This window comes from Hemitrygon akajei, chromosome 16 (assembly GCF_048418815.1).
Source record: "Hemitrygon akajei chromosome 16, sHemAka1.3, whole genome shotgun sequence".
NCBI classification, from domain to species: domain Eukaryota; kingdom Metazoa; phylum Chordata; class Chondrichthyes; order Myliobatiformes; family Dasyatidae; genus Hemitrygon; species Hemitrygon akajei.
In genome coordinates, this window is record NC_133139.1 from 88,402,001 (window position 1) to 88,425,610 (window position 23,610).

Below are 23,610 nucleotides of genomic sequence, written 5' to 3' on the forward strand. Positions count from 1 at the left end.
GGCTGAAAAAAGTGAAGTCAAAGTCAAAGTAAAAGCAAAAGAGAAGGCATGAAATGAAGCCAGAACGAGAAGGGAAGATAGAGGATTGGGAAGCTTTTAAAAACTTGCAGAAGGAAGCTAAGAAGGTCATTGGGAAGGAAAAGATGAATTATGAAAGGAAGGTGGTGATTAATATCAAAGAAGATACTTAAAAGCTCTCTTAAGAATATAAAGGGTAAAAGAGAGTTGAGGGTAGATATAGATCCAATAGAAAATGACACTGGAGATATTGTAATGAGAGACGCAGAGATGGTAGAGGAACTGAATATGTAGTTTGCATCAGTCTTCACAGTGGAAGACATCTGCAGTATATCGGACATTCAAGAGTGTCGGAAGTGAAATACGTGCAGTGAAAATTACGACTGAGAAGGTGCTCAGGAAGCTTAATGGTCTGAGGATGGATAAATCTCCTGGACCTGATGGAATGCACCTTCAGGTTCTGCAGGAAGTACCTGGAGAGATTGCAGAGGCATTAATGATGATCTTTCAAGAATCAATAGATTCTGGTATTGTACTGGATGACTGGAAAACTGCAAATGTTACTTTGCTATTTAAGAAGGGTGGGAGGCAGCAGAAAGGAAACTATAGACCTGTTAGCCTGATATCAGTGGCTGGGAAGTTGTTGGAATCAATTATTAGGGATGAGATTATGGAGTACCTGCAAGCACATGACAAGATAGGCCAAAGCCAGCATGGTTTCCTGAAAGGAAAATCCTGCCTGACTAGCCTGCTGCAATTTTTTTTGAGGAAGTTGCAAGCAGGGTAGACTAAGGAGATACAGTAGATGTGGTGTACTTAGATTTTCAGAAGGCCTTTGACAAGGTGCCACACATGAAGCTGCTTAACAAGATAAGAGCCCATGGAATTACAGGGGAGTTACTAGGATGGGTGGAGTATTGGCTGATCGGCAGAAAACAGAGTGGAAATAAAGGGATCCTATTCTGGCTGGCTGCTGGTTACCAGTGGAGTTCCACAGGGATCGGTGTTGGGACTGCTGCTTTTTATGATGAATGTCAATGATTTGGACTATGGGATTAGTGGATTTGTGGCTAAATTTGCCAATTAACACAAAGGTAGGTGGAGGAGCGGGTAGTGTTGAAACAGAGAGTCTGCAGAGAGACTTGGATAGTTTAGGGGAATGGGCAAGAAGTGGCAAATGAAATTTGCAAATGAAAAAGCTATTATTAATGCTTTTTGAGAGGGTGATTTTAGATGCATATCATATTTTTACTGAGTTAAGTATTGTATGTAATTAGTTTTGCTACAATAAGTGTATGGGACATTGGAAAAAATGTTGTATTTCCCCATGGGGATGAATAAAGTATCTATCTATCTACAATGTTGGAAAGTGTATGGTCATGCACTTTGGTGGAAGAAATAAACAGGCCGGCTATTATTTAGGTGGGGACAGAATTCAAAATGCAGAGATGCAAAGAGACTGGAGAGTTCTTGTGCAGGCTACCCTGAAGGTTAACCTCCAGGTAGAGTCGATGGTGGTGAATGCGAATGCAATGTTGGCGTTCATTTCTAGAGATATAGAATATAATACCAGGGATGTGATTTTGAGGCTCTAAAAGGCACTCCTGAGACCACACTTGGAGTAATGTGTACAGTTTTGGGCTCCTTATTTTAGAAAGGATGTACTGATATTGGAGAGGGTTCAGAGAAGATTCATGGAAGTGATTCCAGGAATGCAAGGGTTACCATATGAGGAATGTCTGGCAGCTCTTGGGCTGTCTTCCCTGGAGTTCAGGAGAATGAGGGGGGGGAGTCTCACAGAAACATTCCAGATGTTAAAAGACCTGACCAGATTAGATATGGCAAAGTTATTTCCCATGATAGGGGAGTCTAGGACAAGAGGGTACAACTTCAGGATTGATGGACATCCATTTAGAATAGAGATGCCGAGTTATTACTATAGTCAGAGGGTGGTAAATCTGCGGAATTTCTTGTCACGAGCGGCTGTGGAAGCCAGGTCATTGGGTGCATTTAAGGCAGAGATGGATGGGTTCTTGATTAGGCAGGGCATCAAAGGGTATGAGGAGAAGGCAGGGGAGTGGGGATGACTGGATGAATTGGATCAGCCCACGATTGAATGGCAGAGCAGACTCAATGGGCCGATTGACCTACTGCCCTATATCTTATGATCTAATAGGGTAACACAAGGAAAGAGTAAAGCTCAAGAGATTTGCTGACTGGGTTTTACTTGTCTGCAATTATGTAATCAATTTATTATTTTGTAATTATTGTCAGCTTTTGCTATGAATCGCTGTGGGTTGGGAACTAAACTGAAGAGATGGAGGAAGAGGTGGTTGGCTCACAGATAGAGAAAGCTTAGAGACAGTGCAAGAGGGAGGATAGGCAGGTGATAGTGAAGGGACGCACACAGACCAATGATTTGAGATGTGTCTATTTTAATGCAAGGAGTTTTAGGAACAAAGCGGATGAGCTTAGAGCATGGATCAGTACTTGGAGATATGATGTTGTAGCCATTCCAGAGACTTGGACAACTCAGAGGCAGAAATGATTCCTTCAAGTGCCAGGCTTTAGATGTTTCAGAAAGGACAGGGAGGGAGGCAAAAGAGGTGGGGCGTGGCACTGTTGATCAGGGATAGTATCATGGCTGCAGAAGAGGAGGAAGACATGAAGGGATTGTCGGCGGAGTCTCTGTGGGTGGAAGTTAGTAACAGGAAGGGGTCAGTAACTCTTGAGTGTTTTTCATAGACCACCCAATAGTAACAGGGACATTGAGGAGCAGATAGGGAGATAGATTCTGGAAAGGTGTAAGAATAACAGGGTTGTCGTGATGGGAGATTTTAATTTCCCAAATATCGAATGGCATGTCCCTAGAGCGAAGGGTTTAGATGGGGTGGAGTTTGTTAGGTGTGTTCAGGAAGGTTTCCTGACACAATATGTAGATAAGCCTACAAGAGGAGAGGCTGTACTTGATCTGGTATTGGGAAATGAACCTAGTCAGCTGTCAGTTCTCTCAGTGGGAGAGCATTTTGGAGATAATGATCACAATTATATCTCCTTTACTGTAGCTTTGGAGAGGAATAGGAACAGACTAGTTAGGAAAGTGCTTAATCGGAATAAGGGGAAATATGAGGCTATCAAGCAAGAACTTGGAAGCATAAATTGGGAACAGATGTTCTCAGGGAAATGTATGGCAGAAATGTGGCAAATGTTCGGGGATATTTGCATAGAGTTCTGTATAGGTATGTTCCAATGAGACAGGGAAAGGATGGTAGGGTACAGGAACCATAGTGTACAAAGGCTGTTGTAAATCTAGTCAAAAAGAGCTTAAGGAAGGTACGAAAAACTAGGTAATGATAGAGATTTAGAAGATTATAAGGTGAGCAGGAAGGAGCTTAAGAAAGAAATTAGAGCCAGAGCAAAAGGATAAGATTGAGAGAATAGGACCAATCAAGTGTGACAGTGGAAAAGTGTGTATGGAACCAGAGGCAATAGCGAAGGTACTTAATGGGTACTGTGCTTCAGTATTCACTATAGAAATGGATCTTGGCAATTGTAGAGATGACTTACAGCAGACTGAAAAGCTTGAGCATGTAAATATTAAGAAAGAGGATGTGCTGGAGCTTTTGGAAAGCATCAAGTTGGATAAGTCACCAGCACTGGACGAGATGTACCCCAGGCTACTTTGGGAGGTGAGGGAGGAGATTGCTGAGCCTCTGGCGATGATCTTTACATCATCAATGGTTCCGGAGGACTGGATGGTTGCAGATGTTGTTCAATTATTCAAGAAAGGGAGTAGAGATAGCCGAGGAAATTATAAGCCAGTAAGTCTTAGTTCAGTGGTTGGTAGGTTGATGGAGAAGATCCTGAGAGGCAGGATTTATGAACTTTTGGAGAGGCATAATATGATTAGGAATAGTCAGCATGGCTTTGTGAAAGGCAGGTCATGCCTTATGAGCCTGATTGAATTTTTTGAGGATGTGACTAAACACATTGATGAAGGTAGAGCAGTAGATGTAGTGTATATGGATTTCAGCAAGGCATTTGACAAGATACCCCATACAAGGATTATTGAGAAAGTATAGAGACATGGGATCCAAGGGGACATTGCTTTGTGGATCCAGAACTGACTTGCCCATAGAAGGCAAAGAGTGGTTGTATACGGGTTATATTCTGCATGGAGGTTGATCACCAGTCGGCGTCAGGGATCTGTTCTGTGACCCTTACTCTTTGTGATTTTTTATAAATGACCTGGATGAGGAAGGGAGGGATGGGTTAGTAAGTTTGCTGATGACACAAAGGTTGGAGGTGTTGTGGATAGTGTGGAGGGCTGTCAGAGGTTACAACGGGACATTGATAGGATGCAAAACTGAGCTGAGAAGTGGCAGATGAAGTTCAACCCAGATAAGTGTGAGGTGGTTCATTTTGGTAGGTCAAATATGATGGCAGAATATAGTATTAATGGTAAGACTCTTGGCAGTGTGGAGGATCAGAGGGATCTTGTGGTCTGAGTCCATAGGACACTCAAGACTGCTGCGCAGGTTGACTCTGTAGTTAAGAAAGCATATGGTGCACTGGCCTTCATCAATCGTGGGATTGAGTTTAGGAGCTGAGAGGTAATGTTGCAGCTATATAGGACCCTGGTCAGACCCCACTTGGAGTACTGTGCTCAGTTCTGGTCGCCTCACTACAGGAAGGATGTGGAAACCATAGGAAGGGTGCAGAGGAGATTTACAAGGATGTTGCCTGGATTGGGGAGCATGCCTTATGAGAATAGGTTGAGTGAACTTGGCCTTTTTTCCTTGGAGCGACTGAAGATGAAGGTGACCTAATAGAGGTGTACAAGATGATGAAAGGCATTGGTCATGTGGATAGTCAGAGGCTTTTTCCCAGGGCTGAAATGGCTGGCACGAGAAGGCATAGTTTTAAGGTGCTTGGAAGTAGGTACAGAGATGTCAGGGGTAAGTTTTTTACATACAGAGTGGTGAGTGAATGGAATAGGCTGCTGACGACGGTGATGGAGGCCGATGCAATAGGGTCTTTTAAGAGACTCGTGGACAATTACATGAAGCTCAAAAATAGAGGGCTATGGGTAAACCTAGGTAATTTCTAAGGTAAGGACATTTTCGGCACAGCTTTGTGGGCCGAAGGGCCTGTATTATGGTGTAGGTTTTTATGTTTCTGTGAAAGATGTGGCTTTTGCAAGGGGGATCTTGTGCATGGTTTACTGATATAACCGTATAACAATTACAGCACGGAAACAGGCCATCTCGGCCCCTCTAGTCCGTGCCGAATGCTTACTCTCACTGAGTCCCACCTACCTGCACTCAGCCCATAATCCTCCATTCCTTTCCTGTCCATATACCTATCCAATTTTTTTTTTTTAATTACAAAATCAAACCTGCCTCTGCCACTTCTACTGGAAGCACATTCCACACAGCTACCACTCTCTGAGTAAAGAAATTCCCCCTTGTGTTACCCCTAAACTTTTGCCACTTAACTCTCAACTCATGTCCTCTTGTTTGAATCTCACCTACTCTCAATGGAAAAAGCCTATCCATGTCAACTCTGCCTATCCCCCTCATAATTTTAAATACCTCTATCAAGACCCCCCCTCAACCTTCTACGCTCCAAAGAATAAAGACCTAACTTGTTCAACCTTTCTCTGTAACTTGGGTGCTGACACCAGGTAACATTCTAGTAAATCTCCTCTGTACTCTCTCTAACTTGTTGATATCTTTCCTATAATTTGGTGACCAGAACTGTACACAATACTCCAAATTCGGCCTTACCAGTGCCTTGTACAATTTTAACATTACATCCCAACTCCCATACTTAATGCTCTGATTTATAAAGGTCAGAATACCAAAAGCTTTCTTCACCACCCTATCCACATGAGAGTCCACCTTCAGGGAACTATGCACCATTATTCCTAGACCACTCTGTTCTACTGCATTCCTCAATGCCCTACCATTTACTATGTATGTCCTATTTTGATTATTCCTACCAAAATGTAGCACCTCACACTTATCAGCTTTAAACTCCATCTGCCATCTTTCAGCCCACTCATCCAACTGGCCTAAATCTCTCTGCAAGCTTTGAAAACCTACTTCATTACCCACAATGCCACCTATCTTAGTATCATCTGCATACTTACTAATCCAATTTCCCACCCCGTCATCCAGATCATAAATGTATATGACAAACAACATTGGACCCAGAACAGATCCCTGAAGCCTCCGACCTGACGAACAGTTATCCACCATGATATATTGCATCTGGTTGTAAATGCAAGAGTCAGTAGGTTATGGGGAGGACAGATCTATATACTACTAAAACTCTTATGTTCTATCTGTCTGTTTGTGACCTCCAATTAGCGCAAACGCTGCATTACAGCGGCACTTTTTTTGGCTAAGTCAACATAAGATGCGCTGACTTACAGAATGCAGGCAAAGTTCAGGGTTATCTATTCATATAAGATTGCTCTTTCACCAAAATCAACAGCCCTGCTTTCATCTGAGTGCTGATCCGCCATCATGGAAATCAGGACAAGACACCATGACGCATGCGCACGGCCAGCCCCAGCAGCAACAGGGCAACTCTACTTCGATTCTCTCAAAGGGTGCCCCAACGGGTCACCCCGTTATCTAGTTAATAATAACATGTGGCTGCCAATTGACAAATATGAATGTGAAGGTATTACTGGGATTGTTAACCTAGTTGTAGTTGATTGTAGAGTGCAAATGCTGATGCACCTTCCAAAGTGTTTTATTAAGTTTTCCAAAGTATATTCTCTGCTAACCAATCATAATAACTGAATTGCCCCAAAATGAGCCAAGTAAAAACTGACTTTCAATCACTATCGATAAGTGATTGTTCGCCACGGTAATAAGTTATGAGGCCAAGTCACCTTGATCTCCGTCTCCAAGGCCAATGTTAGGCTGTCTTTAAAAAAGAGTGAACCCTTGCAAGGTAGAAGGTCCCGATGGAGTTACTAGTAAGGCTCTGAAAACCTGTGCCAACCAACTAGCGGGAGTATTCAAGGACATTTTCAACCTCTCATTGCTACTTGCTTCAAAAAGGCAACAATTATACCAGTGCCTAAGAAGAATAATGTGGGCTGCCTTAATGACTATCGCCTGGTAGCACTCACATCAACAGTGATGAAATGCTTTGAGAGATTGGTCATGACTCGACTGAACTCCTACTGCCTCAGCAAGGACCTGGACCCATTGCACTTTGCCTAATGCCACAACAGGTCAACGACAGACTCCATCTCAATGGCTCTCCACATGGCTTTAGACCATTTCGACAACACAAACACCTACGTTAGGTTGCTGTTCATTGACTCTAGCTCAGCATTTAATACCATCATTCCCACAATCCTGATTGAGAAATTGCAGAACTGAGCCTCTGTACATCCCTCTGCAATTGGATCCTCGACTTCCTAACCACAGAGAACAGTCTGTGCGGATTAGTGATACATATCCTCCTCGCTGACAATCGACATTGGCACACCTCAGAGATGTGTGCTTAACCCACTGCTCTAGTCTCTATATACACATGACTATGTGCCTAGGCATAGCTCAAATACTATCTTTAAATTTGCTGACAATACAACCATTGTTGGTAGAATCGCAGGTGGTGACGAGAGGGCGTACAGGAGTGAGATATGCCGACTAGTGGAGTGGTGCTGCAGCAACAACCTGGCACTCAACGTCAGTAAGACAAAAGAGCTGATTGTGGACTTCAGGAAGGGTAAGACGAAGAAACACATACCAATCCTCATAGAGGGATCAGAAGTGGAGAGAGTGAGCAGCTTCAAGTTACTGGGTGTCAAGATCTCTGAGGATCTAACCTGCTCCCAACATATTGATGTAGTCATAAAGAAGGCAAGACAGCGGCTATACTTTATTAGGAGTTTGAAGCGATTTAGCATCTTAACAAATAGACTCAAAAACTTCTATAATTGTACCATGGAGAGCATTCTGATAGGCTGCATCACTGGTATGGAGGGGCTACTGCACAGAACCGAAAGAAGCTGCAGAATTTTGTAAATCTAGTTAGCTCCATCTTGGGTACTAGCCTTCAAAGTACCCAGGACATCTTTAGGGAGCGGTATCTCAGAAAGGTAGCGTACATTATTAAGGACCTTCAGGACCCAGGACGTGCCCTTTTCTCACTGTTGCCATCAGGTAGCAGGTACAGAAGCCTGAAGGCACACACTCAGCGATTCAGGAACAGCTTCTTCCCCTCTGCCATCCGATTCCTAAATGGACACTGAATCTTTGGATGCTACCTCACTTTTTTTTAAAAATATACAGTATTTCTGTTTTTGCACTTTTTAAAAAATCTATTCAATATACGTAATTGATTTACTTGTTTATGATTATTGTTATTTTTTTATTTTATTTATTATTTTCTCTCTGCTAGATTATGTATTGCATTGGACTGCAGTTGCTAAGTTAACAAATTTTACGACACATACTGGCGATAATAAACCTGATTCTGAGCTATCCAATTTTAGTAATGCCAGTCTGTTACCTGTACAAGAATTGGAATAAGTATAGTGCTACTGTGAGAATACTTGATGCTGTGCATGGAAACCTTCAAGAGCACCATGCTATGCTGGAAAGTGTCGGTGTTAGAAAAACGTGATTACATTTAGTTCTAGTTAATCTTTAAGGAGAAAATCTGATTTTGGCATATTTAAAGTTACAGGGGTTGCCTATTAAGGGGCAATAGGATGAATTAATTGTTTCTGAGATGGCTCTTGTTACTGGGCTAATAAGCTAAATCATAAATTGAACACTACTGGTGAGAAATACTTCAATCATTTTAATAAGAATCTGAAATTTCACAAAGCTAGCATTATTACTAGTGTCTTTGAAGCTACCAGGTTATTTTTAAAACAATCTTGTTACCCAGTGCCCTTCAGGAAATTTAATATCCTAGCCTGATGTAATATAAACAACTCCAGGCCCATGTCCTGCTGAAATATCTTTGCAAGACACTCAGTTCAATGCCAGTTAAACTCAAGCCTATAAATCTATTCCATCAGCCAATGTGCAGAATAGATTACATAAATGGGAGATGTTCTAAACATGAGTTTTTGATATTGTTTTGTTCCAGAGCAAACAAACGCAAATCAGAGGACCTAAATGAAGTAGAATCAAAAAGTACTGCTGCAGACGAATGTGATAATGAGCAGGTAATGGTATTAAGTTTTACAAGTGAACCAATGTAGAATTTTCATTTTCCTTGCTTTTCCTCTTTCCTTTTACTTGCCCGTTGATGCTTGCTGGCAATCCATGTTGTAGTGTTACACTGAAAAGTGCTGAATGCCGGGGATGTTAGAGGAAAATCACACCCATCAAAGTTATTGCTAGTTGTTGTGGGAGGTCAGTCATTGAGCACAATTAACAGTTGAACCTGGCTACTGTCTGCATATAGACAGATTCTTCGAATCATCCCCTCTCCCCATACCCTTGGATGCCCTGGCTAATCAAGAACCTATCTATCTCTGCCTTAAATACACCCAGTGACTTGGCCTCCACAGCCACTCGTGGCAACAAATTCCACAGATTTACCACTCTCTGACTAAAGTAATTTCTCCACATCTCAGTTCTGAATGGACGTCCTTCAGTCCTGAAGTTGTGCCCTCTTGTCCTGGACTCCCCTACCATGGAAAATTACTTTGCCATATCTAATCTGTCGCACAAGAATGTCTATTGCCATGGAATTTAGAAGGTGCTGGAAGAAGTACACATTTGGAATAAAAAGATTTTACTGCAATATCTAGTACTACAACATCCATTTGGAAAATTTCGTAGAATTTAGCTAGTGCTAGTCTAGGTAGACTTATTTTAAATTGAGAATGCTGACAATCGAGGCTAATTAAGTTTGATAAAGAGGACACTGCAGCACATTGTTCAATATTTCATCAAGTCACTTCTGGCCCCTTTACATGTCAAACTAACTTTCCTGCAATGATTCAACAAGCTAGTCATCTGCTATAAAAAATTTCCATTAAAGTGTTGGCCTATTTGCCTGGTAACTTCTAGATGAGATTACATTTCATCTTTTGTAATCAGAATTACCAGTTTTGTCACTCCATCAGCAACAAGCAGGATTTCCCAGTGGCTGACCATTTTAATTCTACTGCCCATTCTTATTCCGATACATCAATCCATGATCTCTACTGCCTAGAAGAGGCCACTCTCAGGTTAGGGGAGCAACACCTCATAATTCGTCTGGTTAATCTCCAACCTGATGTCATGAACATCGATTTCTCTATTTTCTGGTCATTTCTGCCCCTTCCTATTTCTCTTTTTCCATTCCCCATACTGGCTCCCCTCTTGCCTTATCCTTGCCTGCCTGTCACCTCCCTCTGGTGCCCATCTTTCTTCCCCTTCTTAGATGTTGCACTCTCCTCTCCTATCAAATTCCTTGTTCCTTGGTCCTTTACATTTTCCATCTATCAACTTCTCACTTTGTTTCCTTCCCTCCTCCGAACCAACCTACCTTCCTCCCTCACCTAGTTTCACCTATCTCATGCTAGCTTGATCTCCTTCCCCTGCCCCACCTTCTCATTCTAGCTTCTTCCCTCCTCCTTTCCAGTCCTGCTGAAGTCAGCCTGAAACGTCGATTCTCTTCATTTCCATAGATGCTGCCTGAGTTCCTTCAGCATTTTGTATATGTTATTATAGTTTTAATATATTACATGTGAATAGTGGAAGCGCTCATCTGAAGATTTCTTGTTGAAGGTCTTACTGTTTTGGGGTGTTCTCCATTTTTAGGAGCAAGAGGAAAAGAAAATAAAAGTTGAATCAGAACAAAAGTGAGTGTCTTGGTTTTTTTTTCTCTATTTATACAAAATTTAGCAATGACTATTATATTCACATGTTGTAAAGTGAAACAAAATGCTAGTCATCTGCCGAGAAACAGAATTTAATGTTTTATGTTGATTACGATTCATCGGAGTTAGAAAAAGTTAGGGATAAAAGGTTTAAGGTTTTGAGAAATGCATCAGGGAGTGTAGGGAAAACATGGGAAGTTCTGTAGTAGATTGAATGGTAGGCTTTGAATGACAACAGTAAAGAAGAATAACACAAGCTATTTCTGGAGAGGCAGAGTAGGAGGAAATACTACCAGGAGGAAACAAAAACAGTGAATGCTGGAAGTGAGCTATAGCTCTGGAATGCTGATTATCTATAGTTATTTATAATTGTTTCAATGTGAGTTTTAAAGTGGCTGTTTAGAAAGTGGCCTGGCTGGGAACAAGACATGAATAAATACTCACGCTTCATGTAAGATCAGACAGAAGTGTGTAATAAGGGATTAGGTCTGGGACTTTCCTCCAAGAAGGGGTAGTAAGTAATTTTGATGATATGAGAATGATGTTTGGTGCACTTTATGCATTGTCAAGGGCCAATTTAGACTGCATTATGAAATTATCTTTTGAAATTGGAAGCATAAGGGATAACCTAGGTGACAGACCAGCAAGATGCTTTGATGATGGAAAGGACCTTCTTGGTGGAACTGAGGGAACATTGCTGAGGAACTAAAGCCAGGTAGTTGGAATTTAAGAATAAGGGGTAGGCCGTTTAGAACGGAGTTCAAGGAAAACTTTTTCACCCAGACGGTTGTGGATCTATGGAATGCTCTGCCTCAGAAGGCAGTGGAGGCCAATTCTCTGGATGCTTTCAAGAAAGAGTTAGATAGAGCTCTTAAAGATACGGAGTCAAGGGATATGGGGAGAAGGCAGAAACGGGGTACTGATTGTGGATGATCAGCCATTATCACAGTGAATGACGGTGCTGGCTCAAAGGGCCGAATGGCCTATTCGTGCACCTATTGTCTTTGTCTATTGAAATTTCAAGTTTTTCCAGAAACAACAGACAGAAGGGTGAGGAAAGTATGATTTAAGTGAGGATACTGGAGTAGAGAGCAGTAATATGAGTCCAATTTGAAAGCAATTGCCCTGATGTCATGGATCTCTTGTAGTTGAGAAAGAAAAGTATGCAGGTTAAGTTGTAAGTAACCCATCTTCAAATAATATTTTATCTCTGCTGTAAAAGGGATGAAAATTGTATTAATGTTGGTGGGAAATGCTGCCTCATCACAGGAGCATGAACGAGTATTTATTTTACAGGCTATTTAGTGAGATTGAGGCTACCTCTGACTGCAAACCCAAAAGCGAACAAACTCCCAAGGTGAGTAGGATCAAAGATGGGTTTAGTACCTGGGGGGAAGGTCTTTCAGTCAAATACATTACATTTTAGGATAAGGTAAACATAGAAAACCTGCAGCACAATACAGGCCCTTCGGCCCACAAAGCTGTGCTGAACATGTCCTTACCTTAGAAATTACCTAGAGCTACCCTTAACCCTCTATTTTTCTAAGTTCCATGTACCTATCCAAGAATCTCTTAAAAGACCCTATCGTTTCCGCCTCCACCACCGTCGGCGGCAGCCCATTCCACACACACACACACACACCCTTCTCTGTGTTTTTTAAAAAAACTTACTCCTGACATCTCCTCAGTACCTACTTCCAAGCACATTAAAAGTGTGCCCTCTCATGCTAGCCATTTCAGCTCTGGGGAAAAAGCCTTTGACTATCCACAGGATCAATGCCTCTCATCTCGTACACCTCTATCAGGTCACCTCTCATCCTCCGTCGCTCCAAGAAGAAAAGGCTGAGTTCACATAGCCTATTCTCATACAGTATGCTCCCCAATCCAGGCAACGTCCTTGTAAATCTCCTCTGCACCCTTTCTATGGTTTCCACGTCCTTCCTGTAGTGAGGTGATCAGAACTGAGCATAGCACTACCAAGTGGAGTTTGACCAGGGTCCTATATAGCTGCAACATTACCTCTCGTAAAGCTCAATAATTTAAACAAATGCTTCATCTGAAATTAGTACTATATCAGAAGAATCTAATTGTTTCTGATATTTTCATAGAGACAGGAGACAGTTCAGTTTCATAAACCTGTTTTTCTGATCAATAAGATCATGGCTATCTCTGACCTCTGACCTGGTTCCTTAAACTTGCCATTTCTCCAACCTCCTTTAAAAAGAGAATTTGGGAAACGTAGGTGTATGAAATTAGGTCACAAACACAGATTTTTAAATAGACGATCACCTAGGGTCACATTATTTGGGAAAATCTTCCAACTTTAATCAGCTTTTTGCTTCCTGAAGGGTTATCTTCGCTCCTAATAAAAACCTTGAATGTGTAGAAAAACTGAACTCAAACGGTGTAATGATTACAGTCGGCCCTCCTTATCCGCGAATTCCTCATGTGCGAATTCAACCAATCGCGAAAACCTGGAAGTGTCCTTCCAGCACTTGTTGTTCAAGCATGTACAGACTTTTTTTCTTGACGTTGTTCCCTAAACAATGTAGTATAACAACTATTTACATAGCATTTACATTGTATTAGGTATTATAAGTAATATAGAGATGATTTAAAGTATATGGGAGGATGTGCGCGGGTTATCGTGGATTGGGATTGAAAAAAATAGGAAGTTCTCTTACTAAGTCGGAACAGGTACATCTGGTATTATTTAGCGTCAGTTCATCAAACATTTGTCTTAGTATATATTTTAACTTTCTATGCATATAAAACACTTGAGAACGTATGTTTCAGTGCCGGGCTCGGGATCAGAAGTTCCCAAGTTCGATCCAGTGACAGACTGCTCCCAAGGGTGCTCTCCACTGTGCCGGGTTGATGTGGAGGATCAAAAACTCAAAACCCCAAAACCCAATAATTAAACCACTGCGTTTCTTAGTAATAATTGTAGCTTTCACTGCGGCAGAGCCTTTCTCACTTTATCCTTTAAATTGTTCCGATCGTTGACCGACTGTAGCCTAACTCTTTTCCAATGACCGATGGTGTTTCACCTCTTTCCGATTGCTTTATTATTTCCACTTTATTTTCAATCGTGGTTATTTTCTTGAACAGAAGCACTGCAAATTCAGAGCTCTGACGCTGGGTCCTAATGTCCACCGCACTGAGACAGGTTAAATAAGTTCTGGGGTTCCACTGCAAACTTAGTGCACTTTTTATGCAGTTGTTTTATTGTGTTGAGGGGCTGCAATAACTATTTACAGGTAATAAATAATATTTGCATGTCCGCACCCATGTTGCAATATCAGCAGCACAGCAGAACCAATTTTTGTCTTTGAAAATATGTCTTCAAATAGTTTTTTTGTTGTTGTCTGCTATGCATTTGATAGTGGATTAGGATTTAGCATTTAGGGTTCAGAAATACTAATTCAAATCTGAAATCAGGGTCTTAAATCTAAACTAAAGAAATTGGAAAAGTATTAAGTGCATTTGAGGTGCATTGGAATACTATAAAAGGTGGCTAATGCCAAATGAATTAATGCATAGTTTACATTGAATATTTATTATTTTTATAGGCATAAAACCCCAGTCATGTAAGTCCAGCTGTGGCAGACAAGATAAGTTAATGGTAGCAGATCAAAGGAAAATATTTAACCATTGCTAAAATAAGCTGCAAGCTTATGAATTGGGAGAAGTTCAGATTTCAAAGGAGGACCAAAATATTTGATAAGGGAAAAAAAAGAAAATGTATAGCAAGAAATATTAAAAACATGTAATTGCTTTTATAAGTACATGAAAAGGATATTAAAAAGTTAGGAAAGAGGTGCCCAATGCAAGCTTTGCCCTTGAGGAAGAACCCATAGAAAGCCTGTTAGAGAACTGCAGGTTTCGTGTGACTGTGCAGCTGAATGAATTTTTTTAAAGTATTAGAGAACACAAAGCTAACGATTCCCAAGGTTTTGAGAAAGCTGCGTTTATAAAAGTCAAGTTTGAACAAATCTGCTATTTTGAGGTTGTAATTACTAGGATAGATAAAGGGGAAGCAGAAGAATACCTTATAATTAAACTTTTGTAATGTCTTCAAGAGGTGTTTATTAAACTAGAGCATGTAGAATCGTACATGAAATGTACAGATATGGACTGAGGAGTTGTTAGTGGGAAAATTTGAAATAAGTATGCCAGTTTTAGGTTGTATAGGAAATCGAAGCAGAATTCCACCTCATGACTTCCATTCAGTAGGATCATTGCTGATCTTCTACCTCAGTGCTTCTTCTATACAAATCCAATTGACTTTAATTCCCTTCTTAAGAAAAAATCGATTTGCGACTCCATGCACCTGTTAGATAGGAACTTCCAATGAATCACTGCCTCTTGACACAGTGAACCTTTGGAAGCTATAAAGCCTAATTTTTTTGAGAGTGTATCCTAGTCAAGGGATACATTATCTCTGCATCTACCTTGAAAAGATCAGAAGAATTTTGAAAATTTCATTGAGATTGTCCTTCTTCTAAACGAAAGCCTGCTATTCCAAGAATCAGTAAAGTGAACTTTTGCTGCACATCAACAATTGCAGATGTATCCTTCAGTCTCAACCAGACGAGCACGATAATTTTAAGTATGGTGTTGTTACCCCCTGTATCAAAACATGAAATAAATCCCCTTGCAGAACAAGGCCTGCATATTTTTTGCCCTCCTAACTGTTGTACTTGCAAGTTTATTTTCAGTAGCTGTGTGTACAAAGATCTAGTTTATTAGGCCTCTTTTGGTTAGGGCCAACTATGGATGTTGTGACCTAGTTGTCTAGATACGCAAGGCAGGGCAGTACAATATGTCCCATGTAGCAAGTTCCCTCTCTGTATGTATCTGATGAAGCCAAAGTAAGGACAGAGACCGATACGGTTTGGCACCAGCAGTGACACAGGAGCTGCCAGTCAGCATTGAACTCAATGTAGGACTGCTTTGGGGACTCGCTCCAGATTTTCCCCTCTGGGTTTACTCCTGAAGCCTTCTCCATGAGTGGGTATAGCTGCTAGGCAACGGAGGTTTAGATCACATCTTTCCTTCTAGGTGAGCTGCCAACCACGGCTGATGAGCCCCATCTGTGTGAAGCAACTGGTTTTAAGATGCCAGCCTTTGCCCCTTCTTCTGTCAGTACAGAAGGTTCCACCGGGCTTAGTAGCTAAGCCACACGCGAAGGCAAGGAGCTGGACTTGGTTGTAGAGGCTATTGAGTCGCATGTCATTGGGTGCTTTTAATAGGTAGTGGGAGCTTGTCCCCACTACCACTCCCAGCTATAACAACCTGAAGGAATAAAGATCTATTAATCTCTATTAAATGGACTAGCCAATTTTTCCAGATTATTAGTGTTATTCTATCAATATTCTAATACATTTTTAATTTTAAAGATTTTACATGCTAAGTTTTCGGTTAGTTCAGTAAATTTAAAGGGAATGCAGGAAACAGTTAAGTTTCTAGATAGTGTGGCCAACAGAACCACGAATGAATGGGATGGGGCCCTGCTGAATGGAAATTGAACTGTTACCTGATAAACTGAATCATAGGATTTCTGAATAGTCGGGTAGTGGATTATCATGTTCAACTTTTTCCTGGTGCCTTTGAAAACCAGCACCTTATGGAATATATACAAAATGTAGATTGATAGATTTTTGCATAAAGTACTTGCTCTCATTTTATGAATGGTTTCACTAATGTCATTAACACATTAGGTTGCATCTGCAATTTCTGTTGTTAAAAACAAATAGGAAGCCGCATTCCATGCATAGAAATGAAATGTACTGAAATATCAGTAAAGTGCTTTACCTAGTCATTTCAAATAATGACATTTTGCTTTAGAAATGTGTGTATCTATTTCGTAAAGTGAGGCAGGGCTGGGTTAATGGAAATGAGGTGTGTGAAATTATGCTGAGGTGAAGGGCTAGCTGTGAAGTTGTTGAATGACACAACAGCAAGGGGTTGAGGGGACTACTGCTAAGTTCTCACTCCCTGTTTTTGCAGACACCACCTCCCAAGTGCACAGATTGCAAGCAGCTCTTGGATGATGCAGATCTTAAATACTTCCAGGGGGATCCTGATGATGCAGTGAGTAATATGTATCTGTTATATTTGATCCCCAAATATCAAGGGAATGTTCTGCTCTGGGAGGACTATTGTCTGATGTCCACATGCAGTTGTTTTCTGTTACTCTAATAAGAAAGTGATCTGTTTGAGATGAATAACCTTATTTGAAAGCAATAGCGAAGTACTTGAACTGTCTTTGTTCAATGTCATTATCTCTAGCCTATTGCTGATAACACATAGGGGGTGGGGGGAACAGAATTGAGACCTTTTGAGTCTGCGAAGCTGTTTGCTTATATCAGGGTTGATTTGAATCTCTGGTGAAGTGGAGATGTGCTGTTCCATGATACGTGAGGTTGAGGCAGAGCAACTTGCATTTCATTTTACTCAGCAGTATCTATTGATAATCTTTCCATGCCATTGATTTCTATAAACTTGACTATTCCAATGAATGTCTTGTGACTCTGCACAATTTTAGGGTAATTCTGATCATGTTCAGTTTTGCACAATGACCCCCAGATCTTTATGCTCATTGACCCCCACAGGTTGCTTGGGCAGAGCCTTGATCTTTCCCATGCCTCACTAACTTGCCTAATTATTCTTGATTCTTGATTATCAGTGAACTTCATTGCTATACTGGTGATAATGCCCTTGGCTGCTAAGGCTCTTGGTCCTGGGATTCTATCTACAAATCACTTTGCTCCTCCCACCTCCTCTCTTTTTCAGTCACTGCTCTATACATGTCACTGGTCAAAAAAAACATTTGGTCATCTACCTTTGTCCTCTTTGTGATTTAGACATTATATAACACTGCAGTGTTAAAAGTGCTCCAGGAATATGTTATAACATGTTAAGAAGTAAGAAGAAACCATAAGTAGTGCTTTTGGGATTGAAGAAGGCTGCTGCTTACAAGATTCTTGTATGTGGCCACTAGTATGTAATATTTGAAAAAGTGCTTCAGAGTTGGTTGGTTCTCTGAACTGTTTGGATGGTGGTAAATTTCCACTGCATCAATTGGAAATAAATTAATGCCATACAAAATCTTATTGATTCAACAGTTGGAAGAGCCCGAGATGTTGACTAATGAGCGTTTGTCACTGTTTGAAGGAACAAACGATGAAGGTTTTGAAAGTTATGATGACTTGCCTCAACATAAAGTTACTTTCTTCAGGTCAGTAAGGGTAATAGTGATGATATCAGATCACCCAGTAGTGTAACCTCAGACCACTTTGTGGCTTAATTTCACTGAATGTTCAAGTGGGGTGAAATTGTTTTATAATGTGAAACAGCATAGTTAATGCATTTACAATGAAGTAATATTTGATTTATAGATCAGTAGCACAAGGAAGACCAATGAATTATATTCATTGGAAAAAAGTTTTTTTAAGTTTACACTTTCATTCCATCTTTGTAATAAGATGTTAATTGTTTTTTTTTCATCGCAATTGTCTTTTCAGTATTTATGATCGGAAAGGCCACTTGTGTCCTTTTGATACTGGCTTGATCGAAAAGAATGTGGAGTTGTACTTCAGTGGTGTTGTAAAGCCAATCTATGATGATAACCCTAGCCTGGATGGTGAGTGAGTTTCCTTTCAGATGCCTGACCCGTTGATGCTTTATACAATATGGACTTGCTCCAAGTACTTCAGCCCCAATGCAAGGAATAAATTTATCTTTTAATGCTGAATTAGTTAGCAAATGTACTTCTAGAATGGGCGTACTTAGTTACTACCATGTCATTTAAAGGGCAAATTTTGATGTGAATTCCTCCTTATGTGTAATGTGTTGCTATCAAGTACATTTCCTTATCTCACTTTGTTCTGGGCTTTTATCTTGTTTTATAATTGGTAAGATATGGTTTAAAACTTCATTCTAATAGCTCTTGAGTAATGAGCTTTTTGCCATATGAGTTTTTGTTGTGCAGACACTCTGACAGTAATGATAGCTTGTTACAACTTGAGGACCGTTAATAGTTAATTACCTTGCTGTGGTCTGAAGTTGAATACAGGCAAAAATCTTAATTAAAATCTTAAGTTTTCTTCCCAATGTGATTTGTTGAATCAGATGGATTTTAATTACAATCCAGCTTTTACCATGTCTGGTAAAAGACAATCCTCTGGATTGTGTGTGTGCACCCTTAACTCCTGGTGGAGTTGTTGGGGTGCCGTCATGACAAGCTTTTTTTTGCACCGATCTTTTTGGTGATTGCTCATCGTAGGGCGTGTCTTGGGCATCTGAAACCTGGCGGAGCCCATCCCTCTCCAGGTTTTTCTTTACGAGGTCAAGTTGCTAGCTCGACACTCAACCCAGGCATGGATGGAGAGCGTGCAAGCCGGCCGGATTCGAACTCAGGACCTCTTGCCCCGAAGTCCAGCGATGATACCACTACGCCATCAACCAGTAGACTCTGGATTAGTAGTCCAATAGTTTAGTTGTTGTTACAGTTACTATACTTTGGAGCAGCAGTTCCTGACTTGGGTTCCATGGACTGCACATTGAATAAAAAGGTTGAGAGCCCCTGCCTTGGAGGAGTGCTGATTACATGCTGAAAGAGAGAACACTCTGTTCACTAACAGAGTTAGAACACCACCAGCCAGTAGTTAATGGTAGGTGCACATTGAATAAAAAGGTTGAGAACCCCTGCTTTGGAGGAGTGCTGCTGAAAGAGAGAACTCTGCCCACTAAAGTGTTGTGCAGTACACTTTCCGGGAAGTGTTTCTTTCAATTTTTAAATCGCACTTTAAATGAAACCAAATATTGGAAGTGACCACCCTGTTCCTGTCTTCACAAGGTGACTTTTTACAAAATCAGAGTAGGCATTATGCCTGACTGAAATGCTAGGGTTAACATCTCCTTGGTGGTGTTGAAGTTTGATTTGTTTCCATATGCTTACCGTTGCCTCTGTCCTGTTTGTGGGGTGTAACCAATATTGGGTTTATTAGAGTGCTTCCATTCATGGAAACATGGTGTGGTATGATAATGCACAGTGGGAAATGAGTGTTTTTTTTGTTTGTTCCCTTTTACACAGGTGGAGTCAGAGCAAAAAAACTAGGACCAATAAACGCCTGGTGGATAACGGGTTTTGATGGTGGAGAAAAGGCTTTGATTGGGTTTACAACAGGTAAGGAAACAGTAGGGCCATTAATGCTTCAGTTTTGGTTCTGATCTAAAGCATGTAGTTTTGATTTGTGCATTGTGTAGCAGATTTGAAAGATGAGGAATTTGCAACAACGATTAGATGTTTTTTTTGTGTTTTCCTTCAGACATCTGCTGCAGCTTTTATGACTTGTGTGTGGCTCTTTGTGCAGCAGATTAAAATGTCTGACAGGGTTGTGGATCCATTCAGTGAGCTCAGGTGAGGCTGTGTGAGCCACAGTGAAGCTGGCTAGGGCAAGAATTCATGATACAACTTAAACGCTGATCGGTTTAGTTGTAATCCTAGTTGCATCTTTATTTCAAAGTACATTTATTATCAAAATATGTATACCATTTATAACCTTGAGATTCATCTTGTAGTCAGCTGTAAAACAAAGAAACACAATAGAATTCATAAAACCCCCACACTACAAAGAAGCCATGCATCCAATGTGCGAAAAAGAAAAAGACGTTGTGCAAACAATCAAAAAAAAGCAAACAATTCACAGAACATGAACCACAGATACCGTAAAGTAAGTCCACAGCCATCTAACCGTTCAGCACTGCGGCCAGTCCAGGAGCCCGATAGCAACAGGCCACAGCTGTGGAGCCAGGCTGAGTGCTGAGCCAGAGTAGTGAGTCTGTCCTCTGCCTCAACATCTTAATCTTTTAAATCTGGTTCGACGCTTAAATCGGTCAAAAGTCAACTCATTGTCCGCTCTTGAGCCCAGGCCCCATCACTTCAGTCCAGTTCTGGACCTGCTCCAGCAACAGCTGCCTGAGTTGTACCTGCATTCTCAATATTCCAGGTACCGCAGAACACCTCCCAGCAGGAAATTACAGGCTGAGGATTGCAGTGATCATAGTCCAGAGGAAGTATAATTAGTCGAATTGTTAGTAGTTCCATTTGCTGCCAGCAAAGCTTGGCTGTGTTTTTGCAGAAATGGTTCTGTTTCTTCTTTGCAGTTGGTGATTCCATCTTGCTTGCTTTGCGCTCAAACATTTCAAAGTTGGACTGTCTTACAGAGGGCACCTTCAGCCACCCACTAAATGTTTTACTTTAAAGAGCATTAGATGTCCTAGTGTGATGGCGATTGTTGTACATGATTCCTTGCCTTGTCTGTAGAGAGTTTCTGCTGATTGGAATAAAAAATGGTAATCCCTGGCTGATTGTTAACCATTGTTGTACGCGTGTGAGTTGTATTTTCCTGCTGATGTGATGCCCTGCTAAGAGAGGAATATGACACAAATGGACATTTAACCCGGTCTGGGCTTCACTTATTAGTTGGTTAAATTTTGTTTTCTCTGCAATAGTTGAAGAACTTTGTGTTAATATTTTCATTACTTGTGTGCAGTGTTACATGCTTATACTGCATTGTTGAGCCTAAGCTTGTACCTTTCATTGCCACCTGATTTCTCCCCTTTTAATGTAAAAGTACTGGCACATTTGTTTGGATTTTCATCAACACCAATTTAAGTGAGTTGTGGGGGGGGGGTGTCTACAAATGTGTCATTGAATAGTTAAGCTAAGGGATGTTGAAAACAAATTTAGCTTCCTGTGCTGAGCAACTCCTTTATTTTAGTAATGGGCAGTAGTGGTAAAGGAGTATTTTGGGTGATCTGATAACATCAAAGTGTTTCTTCCATCTCTAGCATTTGCTGATTATATATTAATGGATCCCAGTGATGAATATGCAACCATCTTTGCTGTGATGCAAGAGAAAATCCACATAAGTAAAATAGTTATAGAGTTTCTACAGAATAATCCTGATTCCACTTATGAAGACCTGCTAAACAAGATAGAAGTAAGTACTATGCTAATTTAATTTCAACAAAAACTAGCAGAAAAATGTTTTGTGGGACCTGTTATAATCAACCCAGTCAAGAAAGATCAACCAACCTCTTCTGTAAGTTACAGCTCAGAAAGTGTTCCTCCAAGAACTTTTAAAATAGTGAGTAGTTTTGCCTTCAGCCATTTCTGATGTGGAGTTACACACAAAGTTTCCTTTGTCAGTGTATTTTTCTTCCTCCTCCTCTTACCCCTGTTATCTGTATCCATTTCCATTAGTTTTTGATAACTTCTAAAATAGGACCTTCCTATGCTGTCTGTGCTTCTCCATAATTACATCTGCATGCAATGTCCCCTCATCCAAACAAAGATTTCCCAGCCAAGCCCAAACCTTAATAATAAATGTGAGGAAATATGAAGAAAAAAATTCCTTGCCCTGGGATAGATTGCTTATGTCATTTGTAAATTATTTCAACATTTACAATATCTTTAGTTGTGTTACTTTCAGAACAGTGGCGACCTGCTGTGATTAAATCTGAAATTTCTTTTGACAGACTACAGTGCCTCCTGCTGGACTGAATTTCTCCCGCTTCACCGAGGATTCACTGCTGAGACACGCTCAGTTTGTTGTGGAACAAGTGGAGAGCTATGATGAGGCTGGTGACGATGACGAACAGCCAATTATTATAACTCCTTGTATGAGAGATCTGATCAAGCTGGCTGGTGTCACTCTTGGAAAAAGGTAATTACTTTGATTAGAAGTCTGTGGGAAAAATATTAAAGGAGCAAAATCCAATATATCTGAGACCTAAAATATTTGATTTCTTGAGCTGGAGAAACAAAATCGTGTCCAAAACATTGGAGAGATACATGGCAGTAGAGAAATGGGATGATCCAAGCAGAATTCAAGACCCCAACCCAGCTATTTTTTCCATCCCACAGTGGGTGGATGCTTCCTGATACTGAGGGTTAGCAAAAGGTGAGTTCTGATTGGTTGACTTACCTCATTAGATCTGCATTGAAAGAATTCTTTTGGAAATACTGCCCTTGCCTGTGAACTGCATATCAGATTTTTGCCATTGATGCAATCGATTTCATCCTTTCCATTGTGCCTCTACTTGCTGTTCAAGGCAGTAGTACTTGACTAGATATTTGCTTAACGTAGCCACATAGGAAGTATTTTAGTTTGAAGAGATGGAATACACAAGACTTTGAGTATCGCCTTCACTTTGGCTGTTTTGTTTCTAGACGAGCAGCAAGACGACAAGCTATACGTCATCCTACCAAGATCGATAAGGACAAGGGGCCCACAAAAGCCACTACCACCAAACTGGTATATCAGATATTTGATACCTTCTTCTCTGAAGAAATTGAACAGAATGACAAAGATACTGTTTCAAAGCGCAGGCGCTGTGGAGTGTGTGAGGTATGTGCTGTGTGAATCAATGTTGTTGTTTGGGGTGTATTATATTTGGTAGAACAATTTATTACCATTTTACAGATTAGTGGTATTTATGAGGAGTTTATTGGAAAGCTAGACTGTTATAATCCAAAAGCAACTTTCACTTTGAGATCATGAAGTAAGAAATTAACAGGGGCCTCTGCTCTCATTGGTGTCAGTCTGTCCATCAAATACTCATTGCAGAAAAATTGTTGCAGGCTGGTCAGGCTCTTCATGTAAAGAATACCAGGGTTCCCTTGATAACAAAGTCAAGTATGGCTTGCATTGTACTACCGTTTA

At 40.7% G+C, this 23,610-nt stretch overlaps 1 protein-coding gene across 1 annotated transcript in view; it reads left to right on the forward strand.

The window, feature by feature from the left end:
- dnmt1 (DNA (cytosine-5-)-methyltransferase 1) overlaps positions 1-23,610 on the forward strand; it is a 76,010-nt gene that overhangs the window by 15,186 nt on the left and 37,214 nt on the right. Inside the window, exons 6-15 of the mRNA XM_073069390.1 lie at positions 9,148-9,226; positions 10,815-10,855; positions 12,170-12,230; positions 16,886-16,969; positions 18,004-18,116; positions 18,403-18,521; positions 19,974-20,066; positions 21,734-21,885; positions 22,424-22,611; positions 23,118-23,295. Coding sequence (XP_072925491.1) covers positions 9,148-9,226; positions 10,815-10,855; positions 12,170-12,230; positions 16,886-16,969; positions 18,004-18,116; positions 18,403-18,521; positions 19,974-20,066; positions 21,734-21,885; positions 22,424-22,611; positions 23,118-23,295 — 1,108 coding nt within the window. The remainder of the gene's footprint in view (positions 1-9,147; positions 9,227-10,814; positions 10,856-12,169; positions 12,231-16,885; positions 16,970-18,003; positions 18,117-18,402; positions 18,522-19,973; positions 20,067-21,733; positions 21,886-22,423; positions 22,612-23,117; positions 23,296-23,610) is intronic.